This window comes from Anabas testudineus, chromosome 13, assembly GCF_900324465.2.
Source record: "Anabas testudineus chromosome 13, fAnaTes1.2, whole genome shotgun sequence".
In the NCBI taxonomy this organism is placed as follows: Eukaryota; Metazoa; Chordata; class Actinopteri; order Anabantiformes; family Anabantidae; genus Anabas; species Anabas testudineus.
The window spans coordinates 21,073,677-21,085,364 of record NC_046622.1 but is presented as its reverse complement, the minus strand read 5'-3'; the positions used below and the strand labels follow the sequence as shown (position 1 = coordinate 21,085,364).

The following is an 11,688-nucleotide window of genomic DNA, read 5'->3' as shown; positions in this document are numbered from 1 at the left end:
CTACACCAGCGAGCCGGCTTGACTTTGAGCAGGCACCATGACAGCAACAGCTCCCATGCGTGTCAGAGTGGAGGAGCTGATTTGTGGGGACACAGTGAGAGGCGGCGGTGGCACCTGAGGCTGAGCCTTCTCAGTCCTGTTGGGGACGGCGACTACGGGGCTCCTGAGAAGCTGCGGAGGGGCCCCGTTTGAACTAGGAGGCCGCTTGTGTTTGCGTGAAGGTGTGCCTCCGATGTTGTAACCAGGAAGCCCCTGTAAGGTGTTGGCTTCTCCTGGTCGCAGCTGGTAGGCATTGATCACTGAGCCGGTGTCTGAGGCTGAGGTCGGGGAGTATGGGTAGTGGAAGTTTGGCTGGTGGGGGTCTCGCGGTCGGGGACTTGTAGCTATTGAGGACAGTGTGCCATTCTTGGACACGATGTCGGAGCCGGTGTTACTCTTGGCCCATGACACTCGTTTTGGTGCCTGAGCATCCTCCCTGAGGTAGAGAGAGACAGAGCCAGAGAAAACTGCAGTCAATAATAACTTAGCAGACTGAAATTGAAAAAATGAAACTGAAAGGAAATCTTATCTTTATAATAGACAACACCCACCAAGCTTTAGTGTTTCCCATTCAAATTAGCAAGGAGCCATTTTTGTGTAAACACAGGTATAAACACAGCCCCGTACACATCACATGTTTAAATGGAAAGTTCAAGTATCTCAAATCTGTACTTAAGCACATGTACTCTACTGTACCTTCAGTGACCAATCTAAATTGTACACCTACAATCTAATACATCTAATCTAATACAGTGCAACTGTTCTGCCAAGTGTCTGTCTCATCCTGACTGAGGTCACAGTTATTGGTAGTGGTGGTGTACTGTGTAGCATGACATAAAAATGTTTCTTTTATTACAAACTATGAACTCTGTAATAAACATAACGTAATCTTTTACGTAGAAACGTCATAAGGGAGGATTTTCTAAAGAGCAGAGCTGAGCTCAGTCCTGCTTCTGGTGTGTCTAATGAGGTGGCCACTGAGCGTGAAGTCGAACTCTCACTTGATTTCGTTGGCCATCTCTTCCTCGGTGTCCCGTCTCCTCCTCAGTATGAATAAAAAGAAGAGCACGATGGCCACCAGTCCCAAAACGGATCCCAGTGTAGCTCCTACCATCATGCCTGCATTGGAAGCTGGAAAACAGATCACAGACCGTATTCAAACTTAATGGGGCATAGTTGTGTTATCCAAAAAAATGAAATAATAAAAATACACTAGTGGCCACACTGTTGTGTAGTGGAGTAGAGCTGCTCCTTGTGTACGTACAGGTGATAACCTCCAGGTTAATGGAGCAGCTGTCAGAGCCGGCAGTGTTGCTGGCTCGGCACACGTACTTCCCTGACATGCTTTTAGTGAGGTTGCTCAGCCTCAGGGTGCCGTGTCTCTCGTCTGCAAAACAACCACACAGTTTTTCCACAATCACATATTTATTATTCATGCTTGTACGCTTGGTAATATGTACTACTGTACCCACGGAAGCTATTTACAGTTTACATCCACTTTTATGCCACTAAATGACACGTTTGGGAATTACTGGGAGCTGTCAAATGAACACAGACTGAGTAAACATAAGATAATACTGCAATGGGAAGTGATTTTATTTTGATTAAAAAAGAGACAAAAGAGTTGTCAAATGCTGTTCTTCCAGTTTTTGGAAACATCGTATCGTTAAGGAGGAAATAAAAACAGTATTTCCTGAAGATTTCATTTGTCATTTTAGGTGTATGACTTGCTGCCATTTTTAAAAACGGCATGCAGTGCATATCACACAATCACCTATATATAATGAATGATATATTCTGTGCCAGGTATCATAGCAGTGTTGAATGTGCACCCTTAATCCAGATTCTAATCCATTATTGGCCCATTTCCTGTGCCCCTAGTGTGTCGTTTGGCATCGGTGCAGTCCTGCAGCAGACAGCTCTGCAGCTGTGATTCTGTAGTACTGCTACATAATCGTGTTTGTCAGCAGTTTCTCTTTTAATATTTCCTCTCACCAAGGTCATGACACAGCAGTAAGTGTGTGGCATCTGTCTCGGTGCTTTCACAACTGGGGTGATTTGCGTTCGACCGCAATCTGTTCTTCCTAGCACATGTGGCTTTAAAACGCCGTGTTGCTGCTAACATTTTAAACAAGCCTTATGAGGGACTTATTGCAACAAATCCTCCACAATCCAATCTTAGACGTCACGTCTCCTGCTGATGTGTTTTTTGCTTTCGCAGAGGAAGGAAAGGAAATAAGAGTGGGTGGGCTTTTGTTTTTGTGGACTCCACCTCCTAGAAGTGTTCGACTGGTTCGTTTACGGTCCGCCCGCCACGCACTTGGCACCGAGTCAATCCTCAAAGAGAGAAAAGTAGTGCAAACCAGGGATTCATCCAAATCATCCCAGATGATAAGTCAAGGTTCACATTATGCCAGCAACATATTCATGCAAGAGACCAGAAAATCCTTAACAATCAGTGTGTCCAAACAGATGCCTTCATCCCAAAGTTTGGGTGAGTGCAGCGTGGGGCTTTGTGCTGTGTGTGCACCATCTGCTGCTGCACCGCCAGGAGTGAGGTTTATTTATATAGGTAGCTGCACACGAGCCACAGCCAACAGCAGAACTACGCTGAATCTATGAGGTGGAGGATTTTAATTACATAAACAAGTCTACCTGTATGAAAAAGGCTTGATTTGCTGCCCACATAATGTTCTCTGTTAGTTATTTAGTCACTGTTATTAAGTTATTAAACTAGAACGCAACAGTAGCTGGAATTTATTAACAGATCCTGGCTATAATACGTTATGTTAACCTTTGACCGCAGTATTAAAATCATGCCTCAGAGATCAAAACACAGGCGGGTGCCAAATACAGCAGCGGCAGATGAGTCTAAAACGCACCTGTCCCTCTGTGATTATTTAATCCATGGGTTTGAAAAACCAGCTGTGAAGAACCAAACCCAATTTTGACAGATTAAGAGAGCATCAGCTGACTCGCAGCTTGGAGCGGGTTCAAGTCTGCACTGCCATCAGATTCCAGCAGCGGCAGAGCCGTAGGGGATCTGATGTTACAGCAGGTACAGCTGCTTCACATCAATAAAGCAGTATTACTCACATTATGCTGCTATTACTGCAAAGTCAATGAGCAGCGCTTGTAAGACTCCTGACACATGATGGGAATTATGTGATGTTGCAGGTTTTATGCGATCTCACGACACTGTCCAAGTTACAATAGGTTTGATTAAAAATAAAAACTATTACAAGACATTTCAAAGAGAGGAATTTTAAAACTAAACCTGTATTAATCACTGTAATTCACACATTCATTTCGTTTTGCAGGACTTCACCGATGCCACATGATTACACCCGAGAGACACAGACAGAGTTATGTTCTGTGTGCTAAAAGTGTAAAGCTATTCAGTTTAGACAGAACAGAGAAAAGCAGAAAATAAGATAAATAAAAGTAAATAAAGCAGTTAGTTAGCTTAGAATAAAGACTGGTACCAAAATCCACCCACCAGCACCTTTCTAGCTCGCCTACCGACAAAGAGCAACGTTGCCCTTTTTATGTATTTATTTTTTGTATTGATTCCTGATTAAACCAAAATCTTGTGATGTTTCACTCGTTGCAGGGCCGATTCCAACCTTCCTGCAGACCACACTGACCGAAAGAAGGTTAAAGAAACCTGAAGACATTGAACATGTGAATCTAACGTGAGTCTAAATAAAGCACAAACACACTGTAAAATGTATCCAAATGGGTGGCAGCTAAATCTAACACACATACTATAAAGATTTAAAGGACAAATTCAACCCTGTATCACAAATGATTAATATTAAATTACTAATTAATATCATTAATTTTATTAATTACAAATCTAATTGCTGTTCCGCGAGAGGTTACTGCCACATTTTCCTGATTTTCTGATTTTGGTCATCTATTGGGGTAGTAAAGTAAATCTAAAGTTGGATTATCACCTGGTTTAGACAGTAAGCATTTCTTCACAACAATCCTATGAGCAAACTGGGTTGATTTTTTTGTGCCTTTAAAGCTTTCCTACAGCTTATGGCTGTGATTGGAGGTGTGACAGGAGTGACTCCTTAGGATTTCACAGTCTGCAGGTGACGGTGAGATGGAGTTGGGGAAATAAATGGGAAACGGTTGAGTGAAAACCCTTACCCATGAACCCAAGGACGAGCATGGACTGGGGGCAGGCTCTCCACTCTGAATTTTTTTTTTTGTATTTTGTTTTTGCAGAAGGAAAGAGAGATAATGAGCATGAATGAGAGGTAGAGAAGGAACGGTACAGACGGGGGAGGAGGAGTGGAAGAGTGCGAGTGCGCTTCACTCTCAGTCCCAAATCCAACTTATGCCTCTTAGAGGGGTTGATCAAGTAATGACATGGGGCTTGTTTTAGATTAGGCACCAAGGTCAACAGGAAATGAGGAGTGCCGAGAGAGGATCAGCAGATAGAGAGAGAGAGAGACTGCTGAAACAGATAAGCAGTGAGGGCAGAATATGGTGTCATAGAGGCCATAGGGAGCATACACCAGGGCACATAAGAAGATGAACTATAAAGTAAGTGGTGTGTATAAAGGCTGCAGATGCACATGTGATATAGGCGCGAGCGTAGAAGTGCACACTGCACAGCACAGACCCCGTCTGAATGCTCAATCAGAGGGAGTAGTTTTCATTTTATGAGTCTGAGAACTTGTGTGCAATAAACAGATGAAGGCCGGAGAGATCAAAGCAGTTAAGTCAATACTCAATCAATCATCCTAAGTCCTGTTGTTCAGAAACAGATGGCGTTTTATCTGCTGCATCATCTACATCAACAAATATCCATTTTTTTCTTGCGCGGGCTCCACTGTGAGGGAGGTGTGCTATCAGATTTAAGACGTCTGGACTGAGACTTTCTTGCAGCACATTACTTGTATGGCATTAGCCAAGATCTTCCTCTGAGGTGTGTTCGGAACATCTACCTGCAAAGGAACCATTTTCTACTGCCAGACAATCACTCCACTAAAGATTAGTCAACAGTTTATACAAAGATGCCTGAATGTGAAGTACTATATGGATTTGTATACATTTACTGTGTACTAATGAACCATAACAAATTAAAAGGAAAAGGCATCTCCCAGGATGAACAGATGCAATATGTCGTGTGTACAGAAGAGCAACAAAGTAGATTTACAACAAGGCGATACTGTAAGCCTGATCAACATTATCATCAACTTCTCTCTTCTTTCATCGGGATTTTGACAGCTGAATGGCAAAAGTTCACTTTCAGTCAAAAGAATGAACGGGCGGGGGGTGTGTTTGTGTGTGTATGACATCTCTGCCTGGGATTTATCTTAAATCAATGTGAACTGTGTCTCCACAGCACCTCTCCTACTCTGGATGATCCACAGGACATAATGTCAGTCATTTTCATAGGTACTACTGTCATGAATAGATGACATGTGTAGGTAAGAGTACATCCTCACTTTGTGGGTAGAAAATACTCACTCTGCATTGGTGAGAAGAAGACCTCGGACATGGGTGCAGCCCTGGTCCATTTGTACTGAGGGACAGGCTTTCCATAGCTAGACTTACAACTGAGAGTCACGTTGCCCTTCACCACTGGGTTTCCCGTCATGGTGCAAACTGGCGGAGAAGGAGGGACTGGACAGAGACAGACGGTGTTAAATTGAAACACATTTAAGATAAGAACAGAGGATAAATGACCTCTTATTGATCTTATACAACAATCCTCTGCCAGTGACTATTTGAGTCCAGCGATTCCCAAAACAGCAGATGAATTTTATTTGGACAGTGCTTACTCACAGAAATATCAGATTTTTTTTTTTTACCAAACTGTGCAGATCCAAAATCCTTGATAATATGTCCCGCATTTTCTCTGTCCAGAGTTTCTAATCCACGCAGCTGTGTGAGGTGCATTACAGACTGTTCTGATTATATCTAACCTTTGAAATTCCCCTGACACTGAAGTTCATTACCTTTGACATTAAGGCGCATCTCTCCAGAAATGCCAGCAGCTTTAGGGATGATGACGCTGCAGACGTAGAGTCCAGAGTCCGACTCCTGGGTGTTGTTGATGTAAATGGAGAGATTGGCTGACGGCATTGCCACACTGAAGCCCACTCTTTTGGTAAACTCATTCTGGCCATGCCCGATCTCACCTGAGCTGAAGTTTATCACCTGCACAGAGGAAAAACAAACAAGCAAACAAGCAAACAAAACATGGAAATGAAAAACACTGTACTCAACACAGCTGCATTTCATTTTTTTTACACACAGAATCATCTTCATAATGTGCAACACATGCAAAACATAAGGCATTACAGAGTCCTCACTGGACTGAACATTGTTTATTCTATCTGCTGCAGTCATATTAAGATGTGCAGATTAACCATACAGCAGAAATCAGGATCCTTCATACAGATAATCCTGATATGTACAGATGGTGGATGTTGAATTTTAGGCTGATTTTCTGGTGGAGATAAGCTCACAGGCACCCGACACATAAACAAACACATGCACAAACACAGCATATCTGTGTGAGCAGACATGGTTCACAGTTACACCACGGCTCTGCGCTACATATGGGTAAAAGGTAGAGGTGCTTTTTTATCAATATCTTTTTCATCCTTTTGTTATAAATGAGACTTGTGGTGCAGGGGTGTTGGTAACAAACCGTAATCTGCATATTAATAGAGAGACGTGTCATGCAATACAAACATTCAGCTTATCAGGTTAATAAATAATGAAGAAATGAACTGAAGTAGTACAATAAAATGTACCTTCAAAATGTTTCTTTTTTATATATATACTGTAAGAAGTTTTTGAAATGATATAGGACAAAGAAGAGCAGCAAATCCAGTAACTACAGCTTAACCCGTTAATCAATAGTTAGAATAGAAGCACGAGCAGGTGATACAGGTCAGTTGTAGAACAGGTCATTAGTGATTTCTTTGTCCACCTTCTCACCTGCTTGGACTCGTTCCCCACGAAGTTCCAGATGACTGAGTTTTTGGAAATGTCTGAGCTGGGGCTGTACCAGGCTTGTAACACCACCATCTGACCTCTCACCACCTCAATCTCTCTTCTGGGGATCTCCACCATCTGGATGTCACCTGGAAAACACCACCACAGTATGTACACGGTTCATTGCAACTGTAATGCAGCAGATAATTATTTGCTGCACTGTTTTCTTGTCTTTGTTTCTGATTCATGTGTTACTTGTACATTTCTCTGTGACAGAATCAAATCCTAATCATATCAAACCTTAATGAATCACTGACTATTAGGCGCACTGTGTTGTCTCGAATGTGTGATGTGCTTGTATATATATCAAAGAAAAAAGCTGAGAAGAATGAAAAATTGTGAATAATTCCTCGATAATCACCAATAACCTCAGCACCACGCAACACCCAGCATGCTTTGGCCTCTGTGACTTTTTTAAACATACAGACAAAATTATCTAATAAGACAGCAGAGGAAGCACATTGTACAAAGTGCATCACAAAAAAAGACGTGATGATGACTGAAGGTCAGCACATACAAGTTTATCTAAGAAATGTGTACCTAAGAAAATATCACAAACAAATGAGGGTGATAACGTGAGTGAAGAATGAAGAAAGAGAAAACATGGGTGATGTCTAACTCACAGGGTGCCCAGTCACCCGAACCGGACAGCTGAAGCCGGATCAACTGATCCCAGCAGTCGGAGTCAGTCTGTGTCTCCAGCTTGAAGTTGGATTAATGAAAACAAAAAAACTCACACCAGGAAAAACGGATTCTTGTTACTAAGTCCGTTGACTGCAGGAAACACTGAAGCTGTGAAAAGTGTCTCTAATATGCTGAATGGACAAATGGTGAGAGAGAGAGAGAGAGAGAGAGAGAGAGATACGATTCACAGGCAGCCGAGATCTGCACAGCTGGTCAGCCAGGCACGCCTTCCTTCTTTTCTAGGCTAAAAAGTGTGTAGAGGCAGGAGAATTAGGCGATTGGTGGTGGTGGTGGTGGAGGTTGGTGGTGGGGGCTGGAAAGGTGGGTGTACAGATGAAAAAAGGGTGAGAGAGTAAGAGAGAGAGTAAGAGAGAGATTGCATGCATGAAAGATGCAGCACACATGAGAGATGGAGAAATTGTTTTTGATTTAAAAGTTTTCCTGGGGTCACTCAGTGCTCTCTCATTCCTCCGGGGGCAATGTGACCCCGCTGACGCCGTGGCAAACTTGTCCCTTCATTTTCAGAGTCTCTGAATCCGGTAAGTCCCTCTGACTAATCCCCAAACAATCCCAGGCTCAATCCTCTCACCTCACGTGAGCAAAAGAGCTCAGCCAGACATAGATACGACGCACAATAACCCATAACCCCCGATTCCTCATCATCAGCAACAGCACCTACACTCTAAATTACAATTAGCTCGACACGTCTGTACCAAATCATGGCAATCCATCCAACAGTTGTCAAAACGTTTCACTCAAAACAACAAATGTCAAGTTCGTGGCCTCAGTGGATGTTAAGATATTTCAGAGCGGACCAACCCCATACGAGGGCCACGCCGTAAGCACAACTTAAAGCCTAGTGATGCGACACCGCCGAGTCCACAGCAGTGATTTTACCATCAACACAGATGAAAAGATGTGTGTATTGTAATGCATAAATGCAAAAATCTTCCTCCATCTAATCATAAAGCATGTCTTCATTCCCTTCTTCTACTCGTGGCAGTTGTGTAAACATGTAATTACATACATTACAGTAAAGCAATCTGTTGAACATGTATGAATAAGATTAACATCTGTATCTTTATCGTCACTCGTTGTATCGGCCCGTTTTTCACTCATAATGTACAGCAGCTCAGAGAACAGAAGAACTGACGATTGTTTTTTCTAGATGTGACAGTTATTCCTCAAAAATCCTGTTAATGCTCAGATTTCATTTCCAACAGCTATTGTCTCCGCTGTCGTGCCATCCGGCGAGCTGACGTGTACGTGCTGTAACAATTACGTAACAATATTGAGGAAAGGATCTGGGTTGAGCTGTGATTGTGTGTACGTGGAATGAAGCTATAAAGTACTGGATGGGCCTCATGCCTTGATTAGTATATATTTGTATAGTAAAGGGACAATCAGAAAGGATCTGTACGTTGATGAGACTACACTGCTTCTTTGATATGAGGTGCCAGTTGCAGACAGCACACAGCGATGCACAGATGCAGACAGACAATTCTGAATGATGCACACAGACCAGGATAATGCCCTGTGCTCTCCACACTCCTGACTATTCTTGTGTTTCTTTGAGCAGGTTTATCCTCCAAACTGTGTCATTCAATTGTTTATTAAATGAGGGAAAATCTTCACTAATCCGTGGTCTTCTCCATCTGGGATTTGAGTGTGTATTGCTGCAGACGCAGACAGACGCAGAGAGACAGTTCAAGACGTGGATATGGAAAGGAACTTAAATCCTTCACAAGAAGGAAAAATCTGCCAATAAAGGGGAATGCAGATATGAGCCTAAGTAGCCTTACTTAACTGTGTCCTAATTATATTTCGCCAAAGGCTATCATTCAGCCAAGCTACGCTTTCAATCTGCTAATTGGATTCTTCTCTTTAGAACAAACAATGTTTTTTGTTTTCCTGCAGGGCATCCTGGCTGTGAGATAGGGGCCGAGTATTAGCTGCAAACAGCAAACCTGAACAATAATAAATATAATCAAAGTAAAGTCCACCCTGGGATGCATGTGTGAGCCGTGGCACAATTCAAAGATCAGGCCGGCTACTGCTGTAGTACTGTGAGCAATCCACAGGGGGCAGCACATTCCCATAAAACCAAATCATGTTATGAAGTGATAAAATCATAGCAGGAATCCTCATTTCACAAACGCAGTACAATCTGTAGATATAAGAATCAAGAATTTACTCATTTATTAAGTGTTCGCAAAAGCAACATAGTTAAATGAGTGTGAATTTTTTCACAGGTTGTCTAAAAGGTCTGACAAGGCTTCCCGACCTAATTCTGCTGTGTTGTTGTTGTGATCAAGTGAATGATAGAAAGAAAGAAAAAAAAAAAAATCAGTCCCTCTATCAAAGCCCTCTGGGAGGTTTGTGTAGGCCTGTGTGAAGATAAACTGATCCTCTTTAACCAGCCCCACTCTATCTCCCAGAGTAATCTCTGCTTCCACCCATGTCTTTCTCTCATGAGTCCCTCTCTGGAGCTAAAGCTTTAGCTGAGGCTCAGATTTACTCTCCATTTACACCTCATCCACCCCACCACCCCCTCCCATTTTTTTTTTTTTGCCATCAATACAGAGGGGTGGGCCTTCCACCCACAAATGAACTGATAATCTAAAACAAGTAGCACCAACGTGGTCATAGGTTCAAGCTTTTGACAGAGTGATTTTAGTGAAACTAAATCACAAACTATAAAATGCCAGACTGAATAAGTTACAGATAAAATTCCTTTCCTATTTATTAAACCTCTTTATACCTTTTACATTTAGTTTAGGTTAGTATTTTATACCATATGTAGTTTTTGTTTTCCTTACACATGCAAATCAGCCATTTGTGCAAGTATTATTCTGTCCTTTACCATTTTCCACTGCTCAGTTTGGCTGGACAGCTCGCTCTATGGAGAGTTCAAACATCTTCCATTTACTTGGACTTCATGGCTTGGTTTGTGTTCCGACTTGCACTGTTAACTGTGAGACTTTATATAGTGTATGTCTTTTCAAATCATGTCCTGTCATGTCATCAACAGAATTTCCCACAGGTGGACTCCAAATGAGTTGAAGAAACATCTCAAGAATGATCAGTGGAAACAAAATGCACCAGAGCTCAATTTTATAGTGTCATGGCAAAGAAATATGCACATTGAAATGATCTCAATTTAAAATTAGATTAAAAGTAAGGGGATAAATACATCTCTTACAGTTACTACAGACTACATTTCATAGCAAGCAAAACAACTTTCTCTAAGTGCCAAAAAACCTCATAGTGGCACTACAGGAAAAATAATGAGCAGGGTTTACCCTCTGTGGACTATGAATGTCTATATGTGATTGTGACCATAATGGTCCACACTCTATATATTGTTGTATAATTATTAATTATATTGATGAGAGTCGGACCACTGCACAAAGTCTTCTCCAGCACATCCCAAAGATTCTCAATGGGGTTAAGGTCTGGACTTGGAACATGTCCGTGTCATCAAGGAAGAATCTTCATTGATGGAATAACCTGGTCATTCAGTATATTCAGGTAGTCAGCTGAACTCATTAGCTGAAACATAATCATCCATGCAGTAATTATCCAATGGGAGGCTCTTACTTATTTGCTTAGTTAAATCCAGGCGGTGACTTTTTTTTTTTTTTGCATGGGCAGTGTATTATCTCAGAGAAAATATAGTAATATCATCCGACCCTATGCTCCATAATTAATTGCAGAGGATATCACAGTTTTCTGCTTTCAGTTGTTGTGGAGGAAACTGTGCTTGTCTGAGCTCTACAGGATGTTTCGTCTGTGCTGAGCTGAGATCTGTGTCAGAGCACCGTGATACAGTCAGCCTAGTCACGAAAACAGACAATATCGAATGGATAAATAATTGAAGTATCAGATTCCTTTTGCTCATTTTAGTCTTCCGTTAGTGCGGCTGGTGAAGACAAA

At 42.0% G+C, this 11,688-nt stretch overlaps 1 protein-coding gene across 1 annotated transcript; it reads right to left on the bottom strand.

Annotated features, from left to right (window-relative positions):
* esamb (endothelial cell adhesion molecule b) lies at positions 1 to 11,400 on the bottom strand. The gene is given in 7 exon segments (XM_026378786.1): positions 1 to 475; positions 1,041 to 1,170; positions 1,304 to 1,426; positions 5,530 to 5,685; positions 6,021 to 6,222; positions 7,012 to 7,197; positions 11,383 to 11,400. Coding segments are annotated over 7 exon segments (1,290 nt in total).
* Between the last annotated feature and the right edge of the window lie 288 nt (positions 11,401 to 11,688).